Consider the following 27,710-nt stretch of genomic DNA (forward strand, 5'->3'; position numbering starts at 1 on the left):
ATTCAGAGTCTGATCCAAAACCTATCGAAAGCAAAGACTCCCGCTGGCTTTAACGCACTTTGGATCCATCCCCTGAGGACCGAAGCTGCTTTTGTTCCAAACCACTACTCAGTACTACCATCACAGCTTTTTCAACAGGGAAAAACGTTCTCTCTCTCATAGCTAGACGTCTTGTTCTGGTAAATTATCTTTACTTAATGATCTGATTTTAGGCTGGGGCAATTCACTTTAAGCTGGTCTGTCCAGCTGTTTTTTGGTGGGATGAAGGAAGCCGGCCTTCCCAGGAACAGCAGCATTCCTAGCAATCCCAACTCGCTTTTTGCCGTGACCCAGCGCTGTGTATATTGCTTCCACATTGAGAATTTCATCTGGAGGCCCAGAACAATGAAAATGCCTAATGACATTGGCAGAGACCATCATCAGAATTTCCGTGCTTTTTCCCCTGCATCGAATCAGCCTGATGCGTGCTCGCGCTGCCGCCGAGAAGGGGCAGTTACGACATTCCCCTTCGCTCAGCTCCGGAGCCCCCATGCCAAACACAGCTTAAAGGATCCCTGAGGACTTCAGTTTGCCAGTAAATAAGAATCGAGATTCAGAAAGCGGTTCTGATTGTAGAAGATAAGAGCGATAGCCGTAAATTCGCTCTGCACGAAGCTACGGCATTCGGTCACCGGTACTGCCAGCACTTTCTAGTTGGAGTGTCCCAGTTCCCCATACCCCTAAATTAACAACGATCACACTGCCTGTACCAGAAAGCAGCTAAACTCGTGTTTCCTGAAAATCATTATAGATGTCTTCACACTTAATGAAAGACACGGTCAGACTTGGGTTTGCCTGTAGGAAGCCCCTTCGTAGTTAGTGCTTTTAATGATTAAACTCAAGGCTTCACCATCAGTTCTTTAGACCAACCAAAATTTCTTGGTATAAGCACGACGGCCCCGTACAGCTTCCAGCAATGGCCTGAACAAAGCCAGACTCACCTCAGCCACAGCTTCCACTGGAACTACTCTGACGTTAAGCTGATACGGCACAATTTAGGTTCTATTTGGCACTTTTAAAGGCTGCCTGCAAAGCAGAGGGGACTGGGAGAAACACCAGCCTCACCAAAGAGAAATGCAAGTTGTACGTTTGACGTTATGCTTACACAAAGAAACTCCCTCTTTTCCCCAGGAACAGCAGAAAACGAGGTAATCCAAAATAATTAAGAGGCGACTGCCCAAGAGTTCGATGCCACGGGCTGTTAGTGCAGAACGGCTGATGCTCTGGGCTCATTCCCTAATCCCGGCTGCAGGAACACCCCCGTGCCCACGTCCCCGGCAGGACCAGCAGCGGGGGGGGTCCCCTGCAGCCCCCCAGGACAGGGGAACCGAGCAAGCTCTGGGGCAGCACGGCCACCCCAAGCCACCCCGGCAGCAGGTTCACGCTACCAACAGTCAGAGCTTTGTGTTTAGGCAACAGCAAAAACTAATCACGCTTTTCTAACGCAATGGGTGAGAGATCAGACGTCGCGCTCAAATGTTCCGAGTCATTTAATTTACGGCTCAAGGACGGGAAAAGTGTTTTCAGATGTGTTGTAGGGGATTAAAGTCAGCTATGTGGAAATCATTACCCTGCACTAACAACGCTCTACTCTATTTTAACGGCTGCCATGACAAGCCTAAGAAAAATAACTTGACCTAGGGTAGTGCTAGGCCTTCAACACGGGGCTTCGTGGGAAACGGGCCCATTAACAAGACAACTAAAAAAATAAAGTCGCAGACACCTTTTATACCACGATTTGTTTTCTAAAAGACTCACATCATTCTCAAAAGATTACTTGCATATGCTCACATATTTTACCAAAATGTTTTTTCACCTGGTAATGATCTGCAAGTCTTGCTCTCTACACTTGTAGAGCTGCTTTTAAGTTCCAAGAATTCCTGGGTCTTATTGAATTTCTGATTTCTCCATCCCCTTATAAACTAACATTTAGCACTTGGGACAGTGCCAGACCGGACCCGGGACGCTGCCGTCTGCTATCGCGCAGCCACACAGGTGTGAGCGGGTGACAGCTACGCAGACCTCCAGAACAACCCTACTGCTCTATTTCACCCCAATCTGTGCAGTCCCTTCTGGGGGGTGACTCCAGGTTCCTGCCCATCTCCTGAATGCTATTTACCTCCCACAATGACACATCACTACGGTCAGGACTGATCTTGATCACAGATATGGCCATTAGCCTTCTAGGAGCAGGTACCGCTGGTAAGTCCCCGGAGCGTGAACCTCGCCGTGATAGCCGTAAGGCGATGGATCCGTCCCTGCAGCCTGGCGCAGGGCTGTCACCTGCCGTGCAAGGCTTTGCACAGGCGGCTGAACAGGCACAGGAGCTGAGCTCAGATGAGCACCCCCATGGACCCGGCTCGTCCAGGGAACATGAAGGAGAAGCTGTGGGATTCCTCCTCCTTCATTCCTCTCGGCTGAAACCATTGCTGTGTATTGAGGCTCTGGAAAACTGCCGGTTTTCCTCTCTATTAGTCCTTGAGGAGCTCGGGAGGGGAAGCTGTGATTCACTTTTTCAGCTGTACTTTTACTGGAAACTTGAGAACATCATACATTGTCATCCTTCCCATCTTCCAGCAGCGTGCCTGCGCGGCTCACAGCTAACAGACCCCGACAAAATCTCCACGAGCTGGGGGAGGCAGGAGGGGGGACTCGGAAGAACATCAACTACGTGAGGTTCCAGGGACTTTTGGGGCTACGCGTCCAGCAGGCTCATTGCTGGGCTTTCTCCCATAGAAACTTCCAGAGAAACTCCATCTCTGTACAGGGAGCAGGAATAAATAGAAAATCTTCATACTCAAATTCTCCAAGCACTCAGCAGAACTGGAATGGTGCATCAGTCCGTGTTGGTTCTCTGCACGGTACGTGTCCCCAGGGAAGTGGGGTTCGGTTATCCATCCGCACACATCGCGCTTGCAAGCCTCTCTGCAGTTCTGCACTTGGGCTGCTGCTTTCCTTGGTCACTCAGTCTCAAGCGAACGAGAACAAATCTGATCCGCATTGCAAGCGCAACGCTACGCGCCACTGCCATCGGTAAAGGAATTTGGGTTTTCCGGACCCACGCACAGTGGCTTGCTTCCTTCTCAGCCCCTCATCCTTGCTCTGCCAGGGTTGCACAGAGCATAACCGCCCCCCAGGTCCCCCGACCTGGGCAGGGGTTTCCACAGCTGCTATTTAAAAAGAAGAGTTCCCCTCTCTGAAACACCTTCCCTCCATGGGCAAGAGCCCAGCAGCGCCGCTCCTGCGGCACGCACACCAGACGGAGGGGAAAGAAACTGCTTCCAGGATTTATCGTAGACAGAAGGAACCAAACCCGAACCTTTGGGGATTCATGCTTTGACACCACAGTGAGGAAGCAAACACAACGCAACAACCCCGGGGTCCTTGGCTGTGCCTGGGGGCAGGCAGATGCTGCCAGTCCTCCAGCACCCACCCAGCCCCGTGCACAAACAGCCCCAGTGTTATTACAGGAAGAAAGGGCTGTAAGTGGATTGGACTGGGAAGAACGGCTTTTTTTTTTTAACAAGTCTCACAACACACATGAATTCCTCTCTGCACATATGGGATATGAACACTTTACTCCCGGGGCGGAGGAGCCAGAAAGCACACTTCTTGCCTGATAAGGAATGTCTTCATTTCTATAACTTAGAGACAACTTCACAATGAGAAAAAAGAAAAAGAACAAATTTTACCATGCGACCATCCTTATCCACACATTTACATTATCTAAAACTCTGAAATCTTTGGCCTCCAGTCAAATGCAGGCATTTTGTGGCCGAATACCAAGATCTCCATAACACGTTTCTTTGAGTACTAATTCATGGGGCTTCTTAACACCCAGGATCTTCTCCAACCAGCTGCCACATACCTGCCCTTACCCTCCCTCGCAGATGCCAGTAAGGCAGGCGAAGCAGACCCCGTGCTACCTTGCCTTGGGGTTCAACAGCTGGGAACACAACACTGGAACAGGCTGATTTATCATCAAGGCATCCTGAAACGTCCTGCTAAATCTTCATCGGCACCACCACCGCCTCCACCTGCAGCCCAGGTGCCAGGTGCTGCTCCAGCCTTACTAAGCCCACTTGAACTCCTGGCCTCACATTTCAGAGCCGTTAACCATGAACTGAACGCCCGCCCCTTGTTACAGGGATGCCTAGGTAACTCCTCACACGGTACATCAGTACCCACACGAACATTGATTACATCAATCAACTCAGAATCACGGAATCACTAAGGTTGGAAAAGACCTGTAAGATCACCAAGTCCAACCACCACCCCAACCCCACCATGCCCACTAAACCATGTCCCGCAGTGCCACATCCACACGTTCCTTGAACACCTCCAGGGATGGTGACTCTACCACCTCCCTGGGCAGCCTCTGCCAGTGCTTCACCACTCTCTCAGGAAAGACATTTTTCCTCATATCCAGCCTGAACCTCCCCTGGCGCAACTTGAGGCCATCTTCTCTTGTCCTATCGCTTGTCACTTGGGAGAAGAGACCAACACCCACCTCACCACAACCCCCTCTCAGGCAGTTGTAGAGAGCGATGAGGTCTCCCCTCACCTCCTCTTCTCCAGACGGAACAACCCCAGCTCCCTCAGCCGCTCCTCATCAGACTTGTGCTCCAGACCCCTCACCAGCTCCGTCGCCCTTCTCTGGACACGTTCCAGCACCTCAGTGTCCTTCTTGGAGTGAGGGGCCCAAAACTGAACACAGCATTCGAGGTGCGGCCTCACCAGCGCCGAGTACAGGGGCACGATCCCCTCCCTGCTCCCGCTGGCCACACCATTTCTGGTACAGGCCAGGATGCCGTCGGCCTTCTTGGCCACCTGGGCACACTGCTGGCTCACATTCAGCCGCTGTCGACCAACACCCCCAGGTCCTTTTCCTCCGGGCAGCTTTCCAGCCACTCGTCCCCAAGCCCGTAGCGTTGCAGGGGGTTGTTGTGACCCACGTGCAGGACCCGGCGCTTGGCCTTGTTGAACCCCGTACAGTTGGCCTCGGCCCATCAATCCAGCCTGACTCCTTTCATGAGCTGATGAGGATTTTCCTCCGCTCTGTTTCAGAACGGAAAGGTTACTGTGCTGCTGTGCTTTCCACAGTACTGCTGTCCAGAAACAGCCCTGCACATCTTGGGGCAAAAGGCGACCCCATGAAGCCGGGGGCAAAACACCCACTAACGTCATTGGGGACAGGGGTCTAGCCAAGAAAGGCGTTAGAGAATGGGTGTGCGACTAAAGAGGGTGAACCACCCCAAGAGCACTTAAAGTCCTCGGTAAAGGACGGAGTAGAGATTTTTTAAAAAAGAAATATATGTTAGTACAGCCTCAGAGCGGGGGCAGCCTCACAGATACCAACGCGGGCTCTGGGCTGCAAGGGACACAGGGGAGCCACAGCCCCAAGACACTTAGAGCTGCAACATCCCCTTCCCAGCAGTTTTCCCAGTGTGGGCTTGGGGCCAGCTCCTCCAGGAAGGATGCAGCACAAGCCTTCATGCTCCCAGCTGGCAGACAACAAAAGCTTCAGAGAAAGCTTTCAGGCTCGCCTTCTCCCTCTGGCACAGCCGGGCAGGTCTGGACAGTGCTGCCAAGGACTTTCCAGTGGTGTGCGTCAGCAGGAACAGCATGGGCGATGCCACCAGTCTCCTGTCCAGCACCCGAGGTCCTTTGGGCACTCAACCCTCTGCTCTCAAGTGGTGGTTTCAGCAAAGCAGAGTTCCAACCTGATTTTATGGCTGCTTTTATTTGAGGCATGACCTGATTTGAAGTAACAAGTTTTCCCTCATAACCAGGTCTGCAGCATAACCACAAGAGATGTTAACACTCGAAGGAGCTGGGAAGGCTTTCTTTAAAAGAGATAAGAAAAAACACAGTAATACGTAAGCAAGAGCAGGGCAAGCCGCACTGCGGAGCTGGTTATCTCTGGACCATAGATTGTTGTGTGCACTTGCCCGGACACTGACTGCCTTCCAGGACAAGAAAGGGTTGATTACGAGAAAGAATATTGATTTTAATGCGCAAGTACTTGTTCACATGAACATACATCACCACAGAGACTCTGATTTATGAAGCCTGTAATTATTTTGGTTTGTGTTGCTGGACCTTTTGTTACTGTTAGAAGACAAAATAGCTTTTCCCAGCCAAAGTGACCACTGTCTGGAGACGGAAGGCCCAGGCTCTGCTGGCTTCTCACCACCCTGTGTGTTTCGCTGCTGATGCCCTCCAGACACCTCCTCCCTCAGCCTCCCCAAAATTACGTGAAAGATCACATGCAGAGCTGCCCTGAGCCCTGCTTTTCTTTGCCAACCAAGATCCCACGTCTTCAGAGGTACCTCCTCAGCGCTGCACCCCCAGCCTTGTCTCCTGAGGGGTTCATAACCAGCCCAGGGAAACTGGAGTGTCCCACGGAGAAAAAAAAATGAAATGTTCCTACAGTTTCCCAGGACCTGTCACGCAACTGTGCCGGATACGCTAGGAAATGATGTGGTTCCTTTCTGCCGACACAGCCATGCTGTTTGCACCGGGGATCTTTCCCGCTGCCTCAAAACTTTGCTTCTCCAGGGGTCCCGGTGCCACTGACCCCCCCAGCTCCCCCCGGAGCTCAGCGCAGCTCCCAGCGAGTGAAGCCACAGCAGATGTGCTTCCCAACAGCTGGCACGGTCCTCCGGCCGGCAAAGCCATGGGGAGGAGCGCTCTGGGTGCTGCTTTCCTTTATGGTGTTTGGAAATTACACGTTCACATTTGATCAGAAACTCTCTTTTTTTCTCCTTCCAGACAAACTACGTGAACGGATTCTGCCATGCGGCCGGATAAGAGAAAAACCATCAAACCCAGTGTAACACTCCTAATGACAGACTGTGCTAACGATGGATAAGCCGATCTATTTGCAGTCCAGCCACACGGTCATGCCTGGCTATGGCCGAAGTTTGCATCACAACAGAAATCCCACCAACTTCAGTTGTTCCCTCCCAACTATAGGGGACAGATACTGACTGCATGGGAAAGTCTAACACGCTAATGATCTATTCCACCCACAAGCGGTCAGTTCTCCTGGCTCTTTACTTGTTTCCGCAGCGGTGTATCTAAATGTCTTAATGAAACAAATTTGATAAACAGGATAATCAGCATCTCCTCCCATCAAATTCAACGGGCTCTCTGCATCCCCAACACCTTTGAAACTCAGACAGGCCACGTTGGTCTCAGGACATCCCATCGGACCACACAGTAACTCCCCCTTCTTGCCTTCCCCCCCATTCCGACTTTCCTGCTTCAACTTCTAGTCAAAGGGCATTTACTGACCACAGCTTGAAAACAAAACCAATCTTGTTCTGTATCTCAGTAACACATAATGTCAAGTGTTCACGGAGAAAGGGCATGGGATGGAAGAAGCCCAGAGGGCTGGAAGCCCTTTGCTGCCAGGCTCGCTGCCCAGCTCCCTGCCCTCCCTCGGCTCACACGCCCGGCTGGAGGGAGCCTCCTTTGGCAAAACAGAATTAACATCAAATTTCATATGTCTTCAGTGAAGACATACAACAAACAAGCTCGTTATTTCAAATATATTTCCGACTAATGCACTTATTTAAAAAAAAAAATCTCCTTGTGTTGATTTGCAAACTGTATTTTGTTGAAGGCAGTGTACAGAGAGGGCACTGCTTGGAGAGCATCCTTCTGCCTGAAGGAGAAGATATAACCCACGCCTCTGCACGCGGGGCTTTCCTGGAGCTCAGCCCCATAGCGGCGTCCAGGGTAGTGATCCGCAGCTATCACAAACAGCATTTCTTGGACATGCACACAAACCAACAAAATCCCCCCATCACTGCCCCAGGACGCGGTTCCCTCGATAGCACCAGGTCACCCCACTCTCTGGGAGGCAAGTCCCGGAGCAGGGACCCACTCACACTGAGGAGGTAGTGCCGGACACGCTTCCAGCGATGACTAACGGCTGGGCAGAGTCGTCTGGACCCAACAGGTCACTCGGGAAACAGGAGAGAGATCCAAGAGCCATGTCACCGAGCACTCACTCTAGGCCAAACTAAAAATAGACCTAATAAAGCGTTACTGGAGCTGCTTTCCTTACTGTAGAAAAAATAAACCATTCGGTTTTTCCTACCAAGAGAAAGGCCACTCCCACGGACTTCTCCGGGCATGGCCAGGGTGTGTTTGCTCTTGGAGGAGCCACCTAACCAACCCAACAGCGGGATCTCCTCCCCGAGAGGAGCCACCCCACATGGAACAGTTCCTCATCGTCACCAGCTTCTGTCCGTTCCTGTCTCACAGATGCCTGAGCATTTATTTTTGCCTGACTATAAGATGTGAGAGCCTTTAAAATCTGCATTTACAAAGGCTTTAATGCCTGACAAAACCATTGCAATCCTCTTGCCTACCTTCTTGCCAAGCAAAGCCCAGGCCACCTCACCCACGAACCCCGCACCACTGCAAGGCTGCCAGCCATCACCAGCAGCGGCCGCTATAGAGAACCCACCACTCCGCCGGGTGTGCTGCGAGGCCTCACAGCTAAAAACACCCACCTTGGTAGGTGTAGTTGGGCAAACCCAATCTGAAGCCGCAGACCCTCCTCCTGCCAGAAGGCTTCCACGCAGCAGCTTCCAGACAACCACAAGGTCGTTAATGAACGTTTCTGTATCTCAGGATACACAAACTCCTTAGCTCCACCAAGGCACATTCCAGCACTGCTGCAAGACCTCTGTCCACGCCTTCGACGATGGAGTGGAGCTGTAGCAGTGTGACACAACCCCTGCCCTGTGTCCATGCAAGAAGTCACCTCTTAGGAGAGGAGATACATTTCCACGGAGATACCGCTGACACAGGGTACGCTGACACGGTAGCTGCCGCCACCAGTGTGGTCACGGCTACCGCCGGCAAGATTCAAGCACCATTTCCTAACCACAAGGACCGAGTGGACACCAGCAGAAAGCTGTGCACATACCGCGTGCCTCTCGCGGAGGAGGAGTACTCAAGGGTCCGATCTCAGCCAACAAACAGAGACCAACTGATACCAGTAGCTAAAATGAGGTGTAAAAGTGGGAATTCAGCCCATAAATTCACACACAGTAGAAACCCTCATACACAAGAATAAAATGCTGCTGTGCTGCAGGTGAAAGTTGTTTTCAGCAAAACCTTATCCTAACTCCTGGCGAAGATGTTCTGCTGCCAAACCACCTGAGCAGCTGCTAGCTCACCAAAACCTTCTGTCGCTACACAAGGATTCCCATTTCTTCCGAAGAGAGCTCCGCCAGCCTGTGGACAGCCAGCAAGGGAACCCTTGTCCTGCCCTAGGTACGGCCCCCGTTTGGGGTAGAAGACGGTCCAGTTTCCCTAAAACTGCTCCTAATGGAGAGGAAAATGACTCCTTGGCTATGGGAAATTCTACCTGCATGAAGGGTTTCCTTGTTTTTCTTTTTTTTCTTTCTTTCCTAATGCTGAAGCCACATCATCCCTACGGCACGGGCTGAGCTCAGGAACTCTGCTTTGGCTGGGCAGCTCCGACACCACCAGCTGACAAACTGTGAGGAACAAACGAGGCTTTGCTCCATTTACGGCAGCGCTCCTTCCCCGCTGCCCAGGCTTTCAGTCAGAAACTACGTGTTTTCGAAGAGAAGTATAAACAGTAAATGATAGCTCTTTATAGCAGGAAATGCCTTTTTAATCTGAAGTGGAAAATGGTATAAACTTATTTTAATCTATTACAGATAACATTAGTCATTTGTGAGCCTTATAAGGAGCTCTCATTTTGACTAGATAATTTGTGATTTGTGTTAGGAACGTTTAGCTACAGAATTAATTCCAATGGAAAGCAAAAAAATCCCAAGCCTTCGTTTTGCTGTGAAGTATTCTAAAAAAGTGAATTTGGCAGGACCTTTGAACATATATTCATTGAACAGATGATTAAGAAAATGATAGGTGGGTGTTAATGAAGTGGGAGGCTTTGCCCAAAGAAGATTTCAATCCCAGTGCTACGCTTGCTTGAGTCTGTAAAACCTCCATTGGGTTGAAGGATCTGACCCCACTCACAGCCTGCACGAGCCTTGCAAGGTGCAAATGATAATCCGGACTTATACAAATGAACTGGACCCACTTACTGTATCAGTGACCTTTTAAAAATAATTTTGTCTCGCTGTTTTTTAGAAACGCGGAACAATTACATGGACCATGGGGACGCACCAAGAACTGAACCTAAGGGCACATCTGCTCCGGGGCCAGCCGCAAGCCTTCTGCGGAAGAGCCAAGCAAAGCTGACACAAGAGCACATCAAACAGAAGAGGACCTACCTGTTCACGGAGAGCAATAGCTGGTCCATGCATGCCTTGATCTTGTTTTGTGCTTCTAGGTGTGTCATGTTCTCTGTGCTCTCTCCGTTAATTGCCAGAATGATATCTCCTGGGCACAGGTTTGCCATGGCTGCTTTACTGCCAGGGTTAATCTAGGCAGGGAAAAATAAAAAGGTTACTTAAAAGAATACTCGGTTTTAAAAAAATCCAGTTTCTTGGAATAAGCAGCAGAAAAAGGCAATAGTTATTTCTGGAGAAGACATGTGTTTTGCCTACACCAACGGCAGCTACCAGAGGTTGGATGTCCGAGCCAGGGCTCCCAGGTCAGCTCCAGTTCTCTGAGGGCCATACGCTACAACAACGCTCTTAAATCAAGAGATTTCTGTCAACCCCTGTCAGTGTGTGACCAGGTCCTCTCTTCAGATTTTTCTCTTGCTTAAAATAATGCAATACCCTCTTTCAAGAGAGATGCCTTAGACTGCTTTGGCTTGCAGGCCTTAAATCATGCTGTGAGAGTCAATCCCTAAAGAGCACACGCAACCCTCCGCTTTGGCTAACTACGTCATCGGAAGATGAGCGCAGTCACCCTAATTGCTTCCTGCGGAGAGGTTACATTTGACATCAGTTTTTCCTGACCGTCATTCAAATGACTTGTCTCTTTCTAGCCCTACATGAAATATCACGCAGCTCGTTAAGTCTCCACAACTCTTTGCTTCTGGTTTTGTAGGAATGCCAGAACCTTATAAAACTCGTAACTTCTTTCCTGAGGAACTAACGACAGGTCCAGGTACTGTTTGTGGTCAGCCATAAGACTAATCCTGCAGCTCATAAAAGAGTTACTTGAGAAATTACCATTTCATCTACATCAGTCCAAATGTGGTTCTAATTTTTGCAATAACATAAAATGATGCAAGGCATAGGCAGGACAGGTAATTGTGTCTGTTTAAACTCTTAATAGCTATGTGCTTGCCCTCTAATTTCCTCTCCAGTCACTCAGAGCATCTGCTAATGCTCTGCTAACCAACCACGTGGTTTACCGAGTGCGAAAGTACAGCGAGTCTGGCTTTCGGTTATTCATATCTCACTGCGCGTAGAGTGCGACGGTGCTTTGATTCTGTTTACTCTTGATTTACACGGGTATAACCCCCCACCTCAGGCGATGGGTCTCTGCTCCATCACACCCTGCTCGAAAGGTCCGGGAAGCAGGTTCACAACTCTGTCCTGGATCTCCCCTTGGACGTAGCTTACCTCGGTGCACGGGGCAACCAGACGATAACAGAACAGGTATGGTTCTTCAGGCAGCTTGAGACCAAGTGCCCGTCCATCTGCCTGCCCCATGGTGCCCACAAGCCCCCCGACCATCGCAGGCTATCATTAAACAGGCAGTCTTTAGAAAGGAAGGCACGCGCGCCTGCCTGTTTTCATTTTGATCTGTTTTTTCCAGTTCTGTTTTCATAGGGAATTTGAAGAGGGTTTAGCCTTACCACCACAGCCCTTTGGGGATCATACCCCGGCTGCTCTCAGGACCGAGGTCGGTAAAACAGCCAGCGAGAGGCAGACAGCACCCAGCATAAGATGGACCTGCTGCACCGCTCCCTGCGTGACTACAACCATGATACTACCGAAACATGAACCTGAAGGTGTTTGAGGAGCTCCAAACTGCTTTTTGCATTTAAGTAAAACTGGCAGCCTGAAATAAGCCTTTTGTTGCGTTGTCAGAGTAAATCAGCATTTGCCATTTGCTCTTCAATAGTTTCAGACAGGCTATTTTGCTCCAAAAAACCTGCCAGGCCAACTCCTTCCCTGCTCCCGGGCTTCCCTGTAACCCAGCTCAGAGCAAACAACAGGAGGTATTTCCAAACACAGCACGTTAGCTGTAAAGCTCTGACACAGGACATTTCAAACCAGGATGGGTTTGTTTTTTCCCTGGCAAGCATTTTTGTTGGGTTTACCCGAAAGGGGGTTGTGGGGAGGTGGGTGTTGGTCTCTTCTCCCAAGTGACAAGCGACAGGACAAGAGGAGATGGCCTCAAGTTGCACCAGGGGAGGTTCAGGCTGGATATGAGGAAAAATGTCTTTGCTGAGAGAGCGGTGAAGCACTGGCAGAGGCTGCCCAGGGAGGTGGTGGAGTCACCATCCCTGGAGGGGTTCAAGGACCGTGTGGACATGGCACTGCGGGACATGGTTTAGTGGGCATGGTGGGGTTGGGGTGGTGGTTGGACTTGATGATCTTACAGGTCTTTTCCAACCTTAGTGATCCTGTGATTCTGTTTTTTGAAGCTGTGTAAGAAGACATGGCATTGACAGAGCGTTAGCATCCTTCTACAGCCACAGAAGCTGCCAGACCCACCAGAAAGTCAACCAGAAGCTCAACCAGCACCTCCAAGGAAGCATCTCCACATGCTTGCCTGTTGTTATCCACCTCCCTCGGTGTCCGCCCCGCAGCCCCAGCTGCCAGCAGACTTTTGGACTAACAGACCTTCAGTCTGACCCAGGACAGCTGTATTTTGTTCTTGTCTATTCAATGCTGTCTAGATGTCGGATGGATTTTTCTCCCTGCACTGATCTTAACCAGATTGTAGCTTCCTCGGAGAATAAGCTGCTCGTAAATGGGGCTCTTAGATGTTTCCTATTTTTAGATTCTGGTTTGTTTCAAATTATTTTGGCAGTATCTTCATATTAGCATTTTATGCTAGCCGTGGAGATACTGAGGGCTTGAAATGGAGCTGCGCTCCAAGAACTCATTAGTTTGAGATACAGCATCGGTATTGTAATGTCCGTCAGGTCCAAAGTTTGTATTTTAGTGAATACTGTTTAAAATACTTCAAACCAACTTCTAACTCACAGCTGTGCAAAGCCATTGACACCAAACATGCCACAGAAAGCCCTATGAGCCTGGCTATGGGTCAGAGCTGCATTTGAATCCTCATGCAAGGGTCCTACCTGCTTCGCTCCATGCGGATCCATGCAGACAGCCTACTGCAAAACCAGGATCTCCCTAAGGACAAGGATGCATTTTTAAAGATAGTAATTTTTGTAATGGAGTCTATGCTTGGAGTGAAACATCCAAGCAAGATGACTCTCCAGTGTCACATGGAAATGAACAAACACACCAGGAAGGAGCAGGAGGGATCTGGGTGTCTCATTCAGGCACACATCGAGCTACAAGCAGCCAGCACCCACACCCAGCAGCAATCAGCTCAACCCAGAATGTTGCAATCAGCTCAACCCTTAACCAACTTCTTTCCTTGCAAAGGCCAGCTACTGCCCAACAAGCTGCTGAGCATCTACGATTATAAACAAGTACATTCACATTAAGGTTGGAAAAGACCTGTAAGATCACCAAGTCCAACCACCACCCCAACCCCACCATGCCCACTAAACCATGTCCCGCAGTGCCACGGCCACACGGTCCTTGAACCCCTCCAGGGATGGTGACTCCACCACCTCCCTGGGCAGCCTCTGCCAGTGCTTCACCACTCTCTCAGGAAAGATACAACCCGCCCCCCCCCCCCCCCCCAAAAAAAATATCAAACCTAAATCGTTTTTTGTTCAAGTGCTAAACCTTGTTTTGCACGTTAGCCCATTCTCCAGGGCTATGGCTACACGATGTAACGACAGCTGCACAGTGTATCGCCCAGGGGTGTAAGGTCTCTCCAGAGCAGTGACATTAAAGACCAGCAGCACACAGAGGTTTCGGGATGGAGCTTTTACCAGAGACACTCACGCATGCCTTGGGTCGGTTGTGAGCGGGAACCGCAGCGTGGGCAACATGAACGGAGCGCGCACAAATTTGAGAGTAACTGGGGATGTTCTGAAGTTAAAAACACCGCAAAGAAAACCTCCACCGAATCGCCGGAGCCCTGTGTTCCTAAAAGGGGCCTCCAAAGGAATTGAGGTCTGAGAATAGGATAGGCTTAAGGAAAACAGTGATAAGATTTATTTTTGTTTGCTTTTGAAGTTCTCCATCCATGCTAAGAACAAAGCATTTTAAAAATCACAGTTGAATGAACACAGACCAAGACAAGACCGATGGATACGTAACTCGGGGTGGTGTGAGCGGTCTCCCCAGGACCAGGACAGGTCGTGTCTCCCCACCACACACTGCCTTTCCATGGGCAATGCCCACTACCCTAAAGCAAAGCCCCAACTCACGCACTGGGGCCAAACACGGGCTCCATCCCACGGCGCCTGCTGCGCCCTGCGTGTGCCATGCCTCATCTTGCCTGTGCTGGGTGCCTGCCAGGATTTGGGCTGTTTGTCTGCTTTTTCTCCAGTGAAGAGCTCAAGCAGCACAATTACACGCTAGCAAGGAGCCAGACCAGTCCCTCGCACCCTGCTAACCCCTGGGGCTGCAGGGCCCCGCGCGGGCGCTGGTGTTTCAGGGCTGGAGCAAGGGGCTGGTGGAGAATGACGTGGGTGGACGGGGCAGTCTGAGCCCTCGTGCTGTTGGCAGCTCAGGGGGTCTTACTCCCTGCGAGGCACCTAGCATCCAGAGAGCTCTGTTTGCGCCGTGGGGTGACAGCAACCTCGATACACATTCGGAGCAGTCAAGTGTACAGCACTGAGAGCCAAACCCACAGCAAACACTGCAGGCTTAAAAGAAACATAAATATTTTTATTAAAGTTCCCCTAAAGGTTTTTCTTTTTCAACTAGCCGAGCATCCTGCCTCATTTGGAAGCTCTGAGCTCCCAAAGCCACAACTTTACGCAGCAACAAAGCAGCACTGATGTGAAGCCACCAGTTAACTTATGCTGCTAATTATTGTTGCCCTGCACTTGAAGGTATTTTCCCACCAACATAAATCCAAAGCCAACTGATGGAGACTTGGGGTGAAGCTGCACAAGACAGCTTAGTCAACCCCACAGTTCGCCCACGAGAGGGGAGAGGACCTTCTTCCTGCACCTTCCCACTCCTGGGTGCCATCCAGCCTCTTCCCTTGTGCCAGCCCTGGTGCTCAGCAGGTGTTTTTAAGCACAGCCTGAGATGCAATCCACCAGTACAGAACGGTTTTCTGAAAGGGAATCAAAGCAACTCAGAGTAACGGGTCCAGTGCACTGGACCCATCATCTGGGACCAGGGGAGGGATAGAGTTAGCTGGTGGTGAGCTCTTTATGAGATGATCAAGCAGACCCCACACAGCGCTATACGTGGCATACCCACTACCCACAGAATCACTAAGGTTGGAAAAGACCTGTAAGATCACCAAGTCCAACCACCACCCCAACCCCACCATGCCCACTAAACCATGTCCCACAGTGCCACGGCCACACGTTCCTTGAACCCCTCCAGGGATGGTGACTCCACCACCTCCCTGGGCAGCCTCTGCCAGTGCTTCACTACTCCCTCAGGAAAGACATTTTTCCTCATATCCAGCCTGAACCTCCCCTGGCACAACTTGAGGCCATTTCCTCTTGTCCTGTCACTTGTCACTTGGGAGAAGAGACCAACACCCACCTCATCACAACCCCCTTTCAGGCAGTTGTAGAGAGCGATGAGGTCTCCCCTCACCTCCTCTTCTCCAGACGGCACAACCCCAGCTCCCTCAGCCGCTCCTCATCAGACTTGTGCTCCAGACCCCTCACCAGCTCCGTCGCCCTTCTCTGGACACGCTCCAGCACCTCAGTGTCCTTCTTGGAGTGAGGGGCCCAAAACTGAACACAGCATTCGAGGTGTGACCTCACCAGCGCTGAGTACAGGGGCACGATCACTGCCATACCCATCACCTCATCACTTCTGCAGCTTCTGCAGGAAGGAACTGGGGATGAAATATGTGCAGGACTGGTCAGTGTGCTGGGGAGGGCACTGGCACTCATGTTTTCACAGCTTTTCATGCCCGTACAAGCGCATTCGTGTGTACTCTGCCCAAGGCACGCACAGCACGGTGTCTGCTCCGGGAAGGCAGCGTAAACATGCGTCATTTTTAGCGCTCTCCCAAAATTAAACAAAGCCAATAGAGAACAATGTCCTGCATTTAACCCATCCATAAAAATAAGCAGCTGCTTCTTCATTTCTCTCTCTCTCTCAAAAAAAGTGCAGATGCATAAGAATATTTATGAACAGAAAATACCAAAAGAAACAAAAACGGTGCACAGTTAACAATGTTGTAGGGGCAGGGCACAGGGTTTGCAGAGCGTGTGCCCCTGGTAAGTAACTCCAGGCTCTCGAGAGCACAGAGAGCAGCCTCTCCCCACGCAGCGCGTCTGCAGAGCGTGCCTCCTGCAGGGATTCACTCCAGTAGGAAGCCACGATGTATTTTTTTTTCCCCTTTTCTAAAAAGCACATTATTCTCCCTAATCCGCTCAGGGCAAGTCTCATTTGTGACACCTTTGTACATCCTCCACATAGCACTGTGCTTCAAAAAAATACTAGGGACCAATATTGGCGCCTGTCTTGGTCCTTTTATATTATTCCAGCAATAAAAGGAGCATTTTAAAGAAAGAGACCCCAGTGAACAGCCCCTCTCTCACTGTCTCTGCCTCCTCTGTCACCACGGGAGGTTCGGCCACAGTGCTGCGAGCATCACCCCCATGCTGAGGATAATGATAGCAAACGCGACCCGCGGGCTGTAGCACTGGACCAACATCCCATAACCGAGTATCTCCTTTTGCCAAGTCATCAACCAGTGAACTATATCTGCACAACTACAAACCAATTTTTTTCACATAGCTTTTTCCAATTATTTTCCCCCCCCCACCTTTCCCAATATTACCACCCACCTCCCTCCTCCCCTCCAAGGAGACCAGGATCAACGAGCAGCCCCCTCCCAGCCAAGCAGATACTCTGATGCTACGGAACAAATTGGAAAACCCCCAAAGCCAGCAGCGGCTATCTTATCTGGCCACTGGAGCCTTGTTAGGATTTGCCGAGCGCTAGCACCTGACATCAGGCCAATAAAATAAAGCACATTAAGGAAACTGTTGTCCTAAGCCAGTTGGTGTTGGAAGCTGTGCAATCTCACTTAGTAAGCAAGATTATTTGCACCGAGAGGAGTTTACTCTTGGAACACACATCCCGTTTATACTTTCCCCCCCGGAGACGAAGCACAGAAGCGTGCCAGGGCTGCGAGACCAGTCAGCGCAGAGCAAGTCTCAGGGGGCAAAGTCCCCGTGCACCTCGCTGCCCGCGCCGCAGGACGCCCGCGCGGGGATAACCCCACACGCCGCGGCGGGGGTTCAGCTCAGAAGGAGCTTTGCTCCCGCCGTCTCTAGAATTGGGGCAACATCACAAGCAGAAACAATCAACGCTTAAGTGAAAGGCTAATTTGTTATATTAACTTAACCTCTTTTTTACTCTTTTCCCCAGAAACCTGCCTCTGTACCATCACCCACATCAGGACCCGAGGATGACTGAGCTCGGGACGCGGCTTCTCCTTGCTGCTCTGCACAGCCGTTGGAGAGAACTTAGTATTTATTCTCCCAGCAGTTTTCAGTCAAATTAACAAAAAGGTACCTATTCAGGCCAATCACACTTGCATAACAAAAGGCAGCTTTCTCTCTCCTACATCTCCTTCACTTTTTAAAGAAAAAAAAGGAAAAGCACTACTGTAACAAAACACAACCCATCCCATCAATTAACAAAGCCATCTTTCCCAGAATTTAATGGGTTAAAAGGGGCAATCCCATACAAGCCTACACAGACCACACCACTCTTCTCTCAAATCAATGGTAGTTTGTTACAGGCAAGTCTGGGGAAATTTTCTGTTCTGCAAGCGTGATCAAAAGGGACGGATTAAAGCCTTCGAGAGGCTTTAAAGATAGTGTGACAAAATTCTCAGCTTTTAAACAAAGCAAGTCTGTTCTATTATCAGGAAGCATGCTACGAGGCAGCAGATGATCCTACAGTAGCAATATCTTTGAAAACAGGAAGAACCAAGAGTTAAATGACTAACTAATGAAGATAAATTCCCCAAATCCTTCAAGCATTCTTTCCAGGGATTCTCTTCAGCTTTTCAAAGCATCGTGCCTTGAACTGACATAGATTCCTCGCCAATCCATTTGCAGTTTTCTAACGTCTCAAGACATCATTTTGGTATGCTGCACAGCCTGGTCAATGAAGAGCACTGTTTATGCACTGGGAATTCATTTAACTACTGAAGAAAACAAGCAGCTTACGAGCATACAAGGGAAAGAACCAGGGTATGAGTGTTATAAAAGGCAAGATGCTTGAAATCCTTTTCAACCCAAGTACTGACAGATCCAAATCCAAATTTAGAATCGGATTTGTAGCGTCGATCCTAACCTAGCTTAAAAAGGCTGAGAATCAATGAAATCAGGTATGAATTTTAGAGCAACCAACCACATAACCTGAGTGCAAACCTCCAAGAGCTGATTGAGAAAGCCACAGGTTGTTCAGATGCTCGTACCTGGCTTATTTTGCCGAAAGCTTCCCTTGCTCGGCCCAAGGGCTCCCAGAACTCCGGGAGCAGCAGCATGCCACGCTGCCTGCCGCGTTCGCGTTCAGCCAGGAGACCTCTTACCCCTTCCTCTGAGGACAAGTTGGAGATACGCTGCTCTACTACAAAGAATGACCCACTCTTAACCCCTATGGCTGCTGTTACACTTAAATCTGCTTTATACCTACTCTGCTACCTCGGGGAGCAAGGCTGGGGCGGGACAGCCTGCCCCGGGGGACACCGGCTAACCCTCCACGTAGGTGCGCTCAGAGCATCACTGCAGTCCCTCAGACACCGCACCATTGCGTGCCACTCGGCAAACTGGATTCAGCAGCATCAGAGAAAGCGTTTATGATCATAAATGGCTCATTGTCATCAGACGTTTAGTACTCAGGTCTCCTGTGAAGCCTCCTCTCTGTTGGGTTGATGGTTGGACTTGGTGATCTCACAGGTCTTTTCCAACCGTAGTGATTCTGTGATTCCCCTTCCTGGACATCTCACAGCAGCAGCCGGGTGTCCTGCACCTTGTTTGGAGAAAGCCCTGGGTGCTTTGCAGAAGACATGCAGGAGCTGCTTGGAGCTCTGCCTTTCAAATCACCAACCTTCTCGGCCAGGAAGGCGGGTTGATTCCTTTTGATAGGAGAGAAGGTAAGCAGCAACAGAGGTTATCTCCAAACGGAAGAAAATTCTCCAACACAAAAAGTTTGGATTCAGCTGGTGAGCAAACCTGAAGCTTCGTTCTCGTGCACAGGTAGGCGTTAATCTCACACAGATGGTGGGATCTGTGCCTTTGCAACGCGGCTGCATTCTGCCAGTTTAATTGTGAATGCTAGATGCTTCACGGGGTTTAGTCTTTTGTACCAGAAGATTTACATCCGCTAAAGGCTCCCGGGAAGCGTTTTGTGGTCAACGACAGCATTCAGACTCTGCATACTGTAAACCTCCCAGCTGAGCCTCTACTCCTCGGTGCCCGTTATTGAACAGTCCTGGATTTAACTGTTCAAGACAGTTTCTCTTCTAGCTGTGCACTGCCCATATCTGATAATTAAGAATAATTACTTTAAATAATCTTCTTTAATCTGGTATATTTTGCTTTCTGAAGCTTGTACTGTAAAATGTCATTCGCACGTAATCTGCTATCAATCCACACGACATGTAAAACTACTTAAGGTTTAACGGGTGTGAATTTGAGTTGCTCTGGTTGACAAGGAAGATTGAGTGTGGCACGGGCTTTGAGGCATCTTTATGGTGTTTGGAAAATTCATTGGCTGAAATACTCTTGCACAGAGATTTTACTTTATTTTTTTTTAAATAGAGCTGTGTTCCCTCTGCTGAGAAAGCAGGATTTATTTTAGGTCTCAGCTGGCTGTAAAAGCTACTTGAATGCCACACTGCAGCTCGACATTTTTGCAATTGCTTCAAGTAACCCGATGAATCCTGGGGTTTGCTTGAAGTTCTTGTGTAAGTCCTGAAGTAGAAACCAAACAAAGCCTTATCTTCCAGGGCTTGGGGCAAGCGCGGTGTTAAGGGCTGTGTACAAATCCGCTGCATGAACAAGCCCTGGCGAGGTGCGCCCTGCTTTGCTTCGGCACACATCTGGCAGTGCTGCACTGACAACAAATCAAGCAGAGTATTTTCTGTGAACGTGTTTGTTTTAGCCTTTTTATCAACACTACCAGATCTGGAGAGATCTACTGTTTTCTTTCACACACTAGCACCTGTGGTCACAGATGACTTAAAAAATAAAAACGTTTTCACTAAGTGTTTGGGTATCTAAGAACCATGAGTCAATGTATTTTAAGAGCTCAGAAATCAAACAACAAATTCAGTTAGAAATACTGTATTTAAGAGGACTTGTGCCTTCCAGGATTTGCCATGTGACTCCTGCAGACTTGTAATATACATTTTCCCCCCAAGCTACAAAAAAAAAAATTAAATTGCAATACTCTGCACTAATTACACACAATCCATAATGGCATATTTGTATTAGAATTAAAGGACTGATCTACCCCCAGCAGGACCAGGATTATCACCACCTATTGTGCTACACAGCAATAAAAAGTTTAAGAAAAAAAGAGTAATTCCACGTATTTCCCCTTGTATGCTTCCTACACTAACAGGGCCATTTTAGTAAGCCTGCTCTCTAACTCTATTCTCTTTTATCCCTGTATCAAGTGGGATACAGCCCTGTGCTTCTCCAAAGTAACTCTGAATACCTGTCCCAACAGGCAATCTTTCGATCTTCAGGAAGTCAGAAAATTGACATTACCATCATTTAAAAAAAAAAAAAAAAAAGAAAGAGAAAGAAAAAGAAAAAACCCAAAGCACAACCCCGCAGCCCCAACTCGAAATCCCCCCGTTACGCTGAGCCCATTCTGCTTTGTTCAGCCCGGCACAGGCCCAAACTGTTTTCAAGGGTGTGCTGGGTTTATTTTGCTAAACTTGCCCCAAGGTCAGACCTTGCATGAATGGACCTACATGAATCATTCTTTCCGCCTGCTTTCCCACTCCGGATTATCAGTGTGCTTGATTACGGTAATTAGCTTTAGGCTTTCATTCCAGCATATTCTACCATTACTGTCTCCTGAACCAGCACAAGCATTTATTCTTCTCGTTCAGTTATTAAATAAAGCCTCAGCAATAGAAAAACTTCAGCAGCAAATTTATTTGTTACATGCTATTGTTAGTGCTTAATCTGTAGTTCAGATTAACTGTTAAGTACCACTACAGCTTCAAGTGTCCACCCCGATCTCTCACTCCAGACCTTACAAGCCGCAATCGTCGGAAGAATGACGAGAACAAAAAAGAATGACAGGCAGAACTATTTCCTTCCACTTAAAAAAATCATCCCACTTGAACTATTATGTTACAACAAACATTAATATGCAACCACCTGAGAAACAGTTAGCATCACTTAGTTCTGCACAGGCAATACAAACACCAAAGGTCAGCAGAAATCAGCTGGGGTCCGCGTTTTAGGATTCATCAAGACCGAGCAACTACTTCAGCCCATTTGGGAGCTTTAAACAGAAAGCGCATCATTTCCTTTTAATAAACAAACAAATAGGTAAAAGTTACACGTAAAACCAGGAAAAAGCCTTAGGGAAAGCAAAGAAAAAGCCCCGTTCCCTTTGGAGGCATCCCTGGTTCTTGCCTTCTCCGCCAACACGCGCGGAGCTCCTGGGGTAGCTAAACCCGGACCCCCCAGCACTGCCCAGCCACAGGTCTGCAGAGCCCTTCGTGCTCTGCCGTCCCCAACCCGGAGCATGCAAGAGCAAGCCTCGAAGGCCCAGAAATTACTACCCCGACATTCAGGTGGGATCACAGCAACGCACTCGGGCATCTGCCGGCCGCCCCGACAGAGTCAACAAGACAACTTTTACTGGAATTCCTTCCTGAGCAGAATTCCCCTCTCCAGTGTCCTCACCTTTAACAGGACACGTATTTGCTCAGATACGAAAGCTACTTAAGTTTAAAAGTCAACCTTAACTCAAACAATACCTGGATAATGGACTGCAGGCCAATTATTTCTCACCCTTCTTGTGTTACAGTTCCAAGCCAACACTGAAAAATGCATTTTTGCTGCTCTGCTAGAGACTAGCAGGTAAACCGATGTTGAGACCAGCAGATAAAGGAAAACTTTTAAAACTTTTTTTAAGAATACTGAAATTGGTCCATTTGCCAATTATCTGTTTAGCCAAGTAATTTATCTATGACTTTAAAAGCAGCAAGTGCTTGGATTAACGCTGGCAGAGTTGGGTAGATGACGACATTGACTGCTTTAGGAGCTGGACAAGCCAGTTCAAGTGATTAAACGCATTCAGCGCCTCTAGTTACGCTAATGACCGATTATCTTTTAATCCCAGGCAAGGGTAGATCAACTGTCATCCCACACAGAACCACAGCACCCACTGACACGGTTACAAGCACAGCGCTGAGAGCAGCTGAGCGAGTTATCCCATTTCTGTGCCTCAACCGTGGCTGCTGCCCAGCGGCGATGTAAGCCCCCTTTCCCACCAAGGGCAAACAGAGTCCAGCCCTTAGCCCGCTCAACCAAGGAAAAGAGGCTGTCAGCTACCAGAAACTTAATTAAGTCTTAAAACCGCTTTCTACCAAGTCATTAGGGCCAACTCCAAGCAGATGTTTTGGGTCATTCCCCTACCCCTATAAATATCACTAGGAGGAGGAACCATCAATTACATGATGCAATACACCCGGCGTTCGCTTACTGTAACTGTGGGCATAAAAGGAGCCGGGTTTCTTCCCCAGAGCACAGCCTTGGGCTGTAATTCCCTTCCCAGCACTGTGCTGACAACACACCGCTGTCACCCCTGCGAGTAGCCACTGCAGCACCCTTCGGGGCCGCGTGCCCCCAGACCAGCCCAGCGAACTCCAGCCCTGCTCAGCGGGGTCCCCCAGAAAATGCACAAAGAAACAGGCTAAAAACAAAAGGGTGGCTAACACACCTAGCTTTTTATGTGACCGCCTGAGAAAGATGCCCTAAGCACACCCTTCTGGATTTGCATTTATCTTTCCTTATCTTTAATACTGAAGAACTTAACACCCCACCTCGAGCCCTGGCTTCTCAGCATCAGCTGTTCCCAGTCACTTGGGCAATCAGATCTTTACCACTGGTCACTGAAGATTGATCAAACCACAGAGGGAAGTGACCTGCTTTCAAGAAAAATAGATCATTCCTTGGTTTCATGAGCATATTTGGAACAGCTGCAAGGGATGGGCTCCACACCACCGGCTGCACCTGCACAAACGCAGAGACCTGGCAGGGGGCTAAAGGCTAAATCAAGTCCTGGTGAGCGAGTCAAGTCCCATTCCACAGCAGGACTGCGTGATCGTTATTCTCCTTGCTGCCAAATCCGTATTTTTTTCAAGTTTATCCATGAACAAGCCACTTCTGGGGACTACCTTCAGCTTTCCTTCCCGCCCCACACCAGGCACCTCTCCCTGCCCGGCGTTCGGCCGCACCACGGTGCCTCCCGCTCAGCTCAGCCCGGTCCGGCAGCTCCAATCACACCGACTGCTTCATTATTTCCCCCCTACCAGTGATGCTTGGGCTTCAGGTCCCACAAAGGCAACGTTAAGGAACTCTGCCTTCACTTAACCTGGACCAGCGACACTCGGAGAGGCTTTGGAGAAGAAGCTGCACCCTTCTAGGGTCCCCCCAGCAGACAGCAAAGGATCCCTCGCTGCGGCTGCTGGGGCAGCGACACGTCTCTGCACTGTTACAGCTAGTGAGAGGTCTGGGGAGAAACTGTTTCATGTAGTAGCTTAGCAAAGAGTAGAGAAAACCAACCTATTAATGACCAAATAATTTTTTTTTCAACCCCTACACAGACGAATTTGTGTTTTGTAAGTAGGCAGCCAGCCTTTGGCACCTAGAACTGAATGTGGGTGACTTTTGGATGCCTCAAATCCCAAACTACAACCTATGACATCCCAACATAACCAGTCCAGGTAGGATGCCTGCAGAGCCCAAAAGCCTTGTGGCACGTCGCCTCAGCCTCCCTCGGGCACAGAAGCGGGGTGCAGCAAACCCTCACCCCTCGGGCAGCCCATCACACCCACAAGCCTGTCAGCATCTCAGGCTCGCAGCTGGATGCGGGAGTCCCAGAGGCTGGTCCTGCCGCCCGGCGGAATTTCTGCTTTTTGAAATATGTTTGTAATTTAATGGCATTTAAATACAAAACAAATTTTAAGAAAAAAGCACTTTGAAGGAAGAAGTCAGCCAAAAGCCTCAACAATTAGGCTACAGCAAGAGGCTCCCTCCCTCCTGCAGCAACTCAGCCTGGGCAAGGGGGCTGGGGGCTCCCCGTCCCCGCTCTGCAGGGAGCCCCCAGCCCCCGTGCCCAGGTTTCAAGCTGAAAAGCACAGATTTACCGGACAATTACAGAATAAAAGTGAATATGGCACCACACCAGCCACGCTCAGTCCTCTGCAAAGGGGCAGGGTTGCACGGACCCACCACCAAGCGAAGCCCCGGCTCCCCAGGGACCCCCCCAGCAGCCCCATCCCACATCCCCATGGCCAATTCTTTGCCAGTTTTACCATTTTCAAGTATTATTTCCAAAGCCAGTGAGGTCTCTTCTTGTGTTAAGAGACTAGAGCCCAAGCAGAGCACCCTACACCCACATTTACATTCCCAGCGAGTTATGAGCCTCCGGGAGCAGCCGTTAGCCTACGGCACATCAGAGCATCGCCCCGCTCTTCAGCGGGAGCAGAATTTTAAAAGGATCCGATTTAAAAGGCTGCCACGCTCAAGAAGATGAAATAACGCCCTACGACTGCTACTTGTGTTACAGCTCCTTGCGATCCCAGGCACGACTGGCCTGATGAGAATCATCCTTGCACCTCCAAGGTCTGCCGAATCAAACAAGGAGTTTGGCAAGCCACCTGCCTAGGCAAAAGCAGACTTTGTTTTTTCTTGTTTAATATTAAACCAAACTTTTTTCAAAGTAACAGGAAAACAGGCTCCCTCTGCTAAATTAAGATGTTCATCTTTACAACAGGAACACTTTTACAGCCAGCGAGAGGCGATTCTGTGTTTTGTTGCGAGCCATCCCACATTAACCGCGGGGAAAGAGGAGCTCCCCGTGCCCAGGAGGCGCAGGCTGAGCCCCGAAAGCCGAGGGGCTCCCCTCGCAGCCCGGGCACCCCGGCTGCGGGCGGACGCCTGCCTGATCCCAGCAGCACGGCCAGCCCCACCGGCTGCTGCTCCCTGCACCGCCCCGGTCTTTCCCGCTCCGCATCCTCCCTCCTCTCCATCCGTCCCCTCCTGCTACTCCTCCAAAAAAGCCCTCGCTGGGACGCTTGGTAAGGGACAGGCCAAAACAGAGACATAAAGCTGGGTAATAGGCGCATTTGAACCCGAATACAAACCAAGCCTCTTTCAAACACACTCTTTTCCACAATTGTTTCTTTAAAACTCAGGGTACGTTTTCCCTTTTCTGTCACAGCTTTGGCAGACGAATGAAAAGACGGCAAACAGCCCGTATGCGTTACGACGCTATTTTTAAGTTATAGCTCCTTCCAAAGCCTTTCAATACTCCCAGTGTTTGCTCACGCGTCCCAGCAGCAGCTGCCCGGGAGAACTCGGCAACACCATGCAGCCTCAGCATGCTGCGGGAAGGCAGGGTGGCTTCGGGTGCCCGGCCCTCTCCCAGGGCGGCCCGACGGCGATGGAAACACCAGCGCCCGCGGGAAGGTGCCCAGCACCTCATCCATCACGCAGCCCATCGCTCCACCTCGCCGCGCTCCCTCCTGCCCGGGGGATGGTTTTGTTTTCACGTCTATCTATGCACAAAGCCTATTTCAAGCTAGCCGCGGTGTCTTAGCAAAGAAGTTTCCAGAATACATCTTTGTGAGGTTAAATACGAGTGTGAGTACACTTACACAGTAATTACTACCAGCCCACAGGGAGCCCAGAACACGGCAGCCTGCGCGGAGAATGTCTCGCTGACTTTACTCGTGCCTTCCTAAAAAACCCCAGCGGCCTGTGAACTCGGTCCAGGGCACGCGTCCAAGCTCTCTGTAGTGCTGAGCACTAAGAAAAAAACACTTTGGAAGCGGATCTTTACGAATTAACGTTTAAAAAAGTTGGAAAATAGCGTTTTACGCGCTTTGTATCTGCTCCGCGTTAACGCGGGGAGGAGCGGCTGAAACAGCGCTGCGGTCAGAGGGGGAAAAAACTTACTTGTAGGGATTTGCGTGGGTATATATAATAATATGTATGTAAAACCAGCCCGAACGCTGCCGCCCGCCCCCCCCGGCCCCGCCGCCCATCACCTGCCGCCGGTCCCGTCCGCTCCCCCCCGCCCCGGCTCACCCTGGAGATGGTCAGCGGAGCGCTGAAGTCTTTCCCGCCCACCAAGCGAAAACCCCAGGGCGAAGGGCCGCGTAGGACCACCGAGTGGGACATAGCGACGGTGGGGAAGCTCCCTGCCCGCGGGCGGCTGCGGCTCCCACTCGCGATCGCGCCGGGAGAGTCACTTCGCGCGGCTCCTAATCGCCGGGACGGGTCGATCCCGCCTCCCCGCCACGCCCCGCAACGCGGGGCGTGGCGGGGAGGCGGGATCGACCCGTCCCGGCCGTCGTGGGGATGGTGGGGGGGAGCTTTAGCAGGGTTTTCCCCCCCCCGGACATTGCCACCCGTGGGGTCCGCAGCGACTGCTGGCAGTGGTAAAGTTAAGCGTACGCCTGTGGTGCGGTCAAAGCCTCCGCTTCCTGCGCCTTCATCCTCCGGCGTGGAAGGAAAATGATGTCATAGGTGGCTAAACGCATCGTTATTCCCCGCAAGCGGTATGCTGAAGGAGAAAACGTCAAGGAAATAATCAGGTTGGGTTTGAAGCAGTTTGGGAATCACTCGGCCAATGCACCCCGGCAGCGCCGTGGCTTTGCAGGGGTCTCTGGGGCAGCGTCCAGCATGGCAGAGCATCCCTCCTTCCCGGCGGAACGGTGACCGTCAGAGCACCCAGAAGATGCCCGCGCTGCAGAGGGTGTTTAACGTGATGGCTTGCAGGGAGGCGGCGGTAGCTGGGGGGTGGGACGGGTGGGCAGCCCAGCTGCTCAGCGTCTCCCCCAAAAGCTGAGAGCAAAACTCAAAATGGCTTGGGAAAGCTCCCTCTCTTCCTGGAAAGGGCTGGGCCAGAATATCCCACTTCAAAAAAGGACCTAACAAAGGATTCATTGTTCGAAAAGGCCAGTTTCATCAAGTTACCTTCTTGTTGCTCGGTTTCTGTGACTTTGATTTATGTGCTATTTGCTGTGAAATCTTTTTGCACGCGTTTGCTTGTGACATGGGAAGGTTTGTGTGACCTCTCACAGCCCTGCCCGTGTTATCCGGGAGGCTTCAGTCTGGGACAGGGGTGGGAGCTGAGACTTTTAAGCACGCTCCTGAGCTATGCTGCAGCCTTGTGATTTAGCAACGTGAATACAGTGAGCGTACTGTGTTACTAACCCGAAACACAATAAAC

General features: G+C 50.2%; 1 protein-coding gene across 1 annotated transcript in view; it reads right to left on the reverse strand.

Annotated features, from left to right (window-relative positions):
- Positions 1-26,656, reverse strand: part of PDLIM4 (PDZ and LIM domain 4) — a 55,138-nt gene extending 28,482 nt beyond the window's left edge. The window contains exons 1-2 of the mRNA XM_059825256.1: positions 26,564-26,656; positions 10,329-10,480 (exon numbers count right to left, since the gene is read on the reverse strand). Of these exons, the coding sequence (XP_059681239.1) occupies positions 10,329-10,480; positions 26,564-26,656 (245 nt within the window). The remainder of the gene's footprint in view (positions 1-10,328; positions 10,481-26,563) is intronic.
- Between the last annotated feature and the right edge of the window lie 1,054 nt (positions 26,657-27,710).

Source organism: Gavia stellata, chromosome 16 (genome assembly GCF_030936135.1).
Source record: "Gavia stellata isolate bGavSte3 chromosome 16, bGavSte3.hap2, whole genome shotgun sequence".
NCBI classification, from domain to species: Eukaryota; Metazoa; Chordata; class Aves; order Gaviiformes; family Gaviidae; genus Gavia; species Gavia stellata.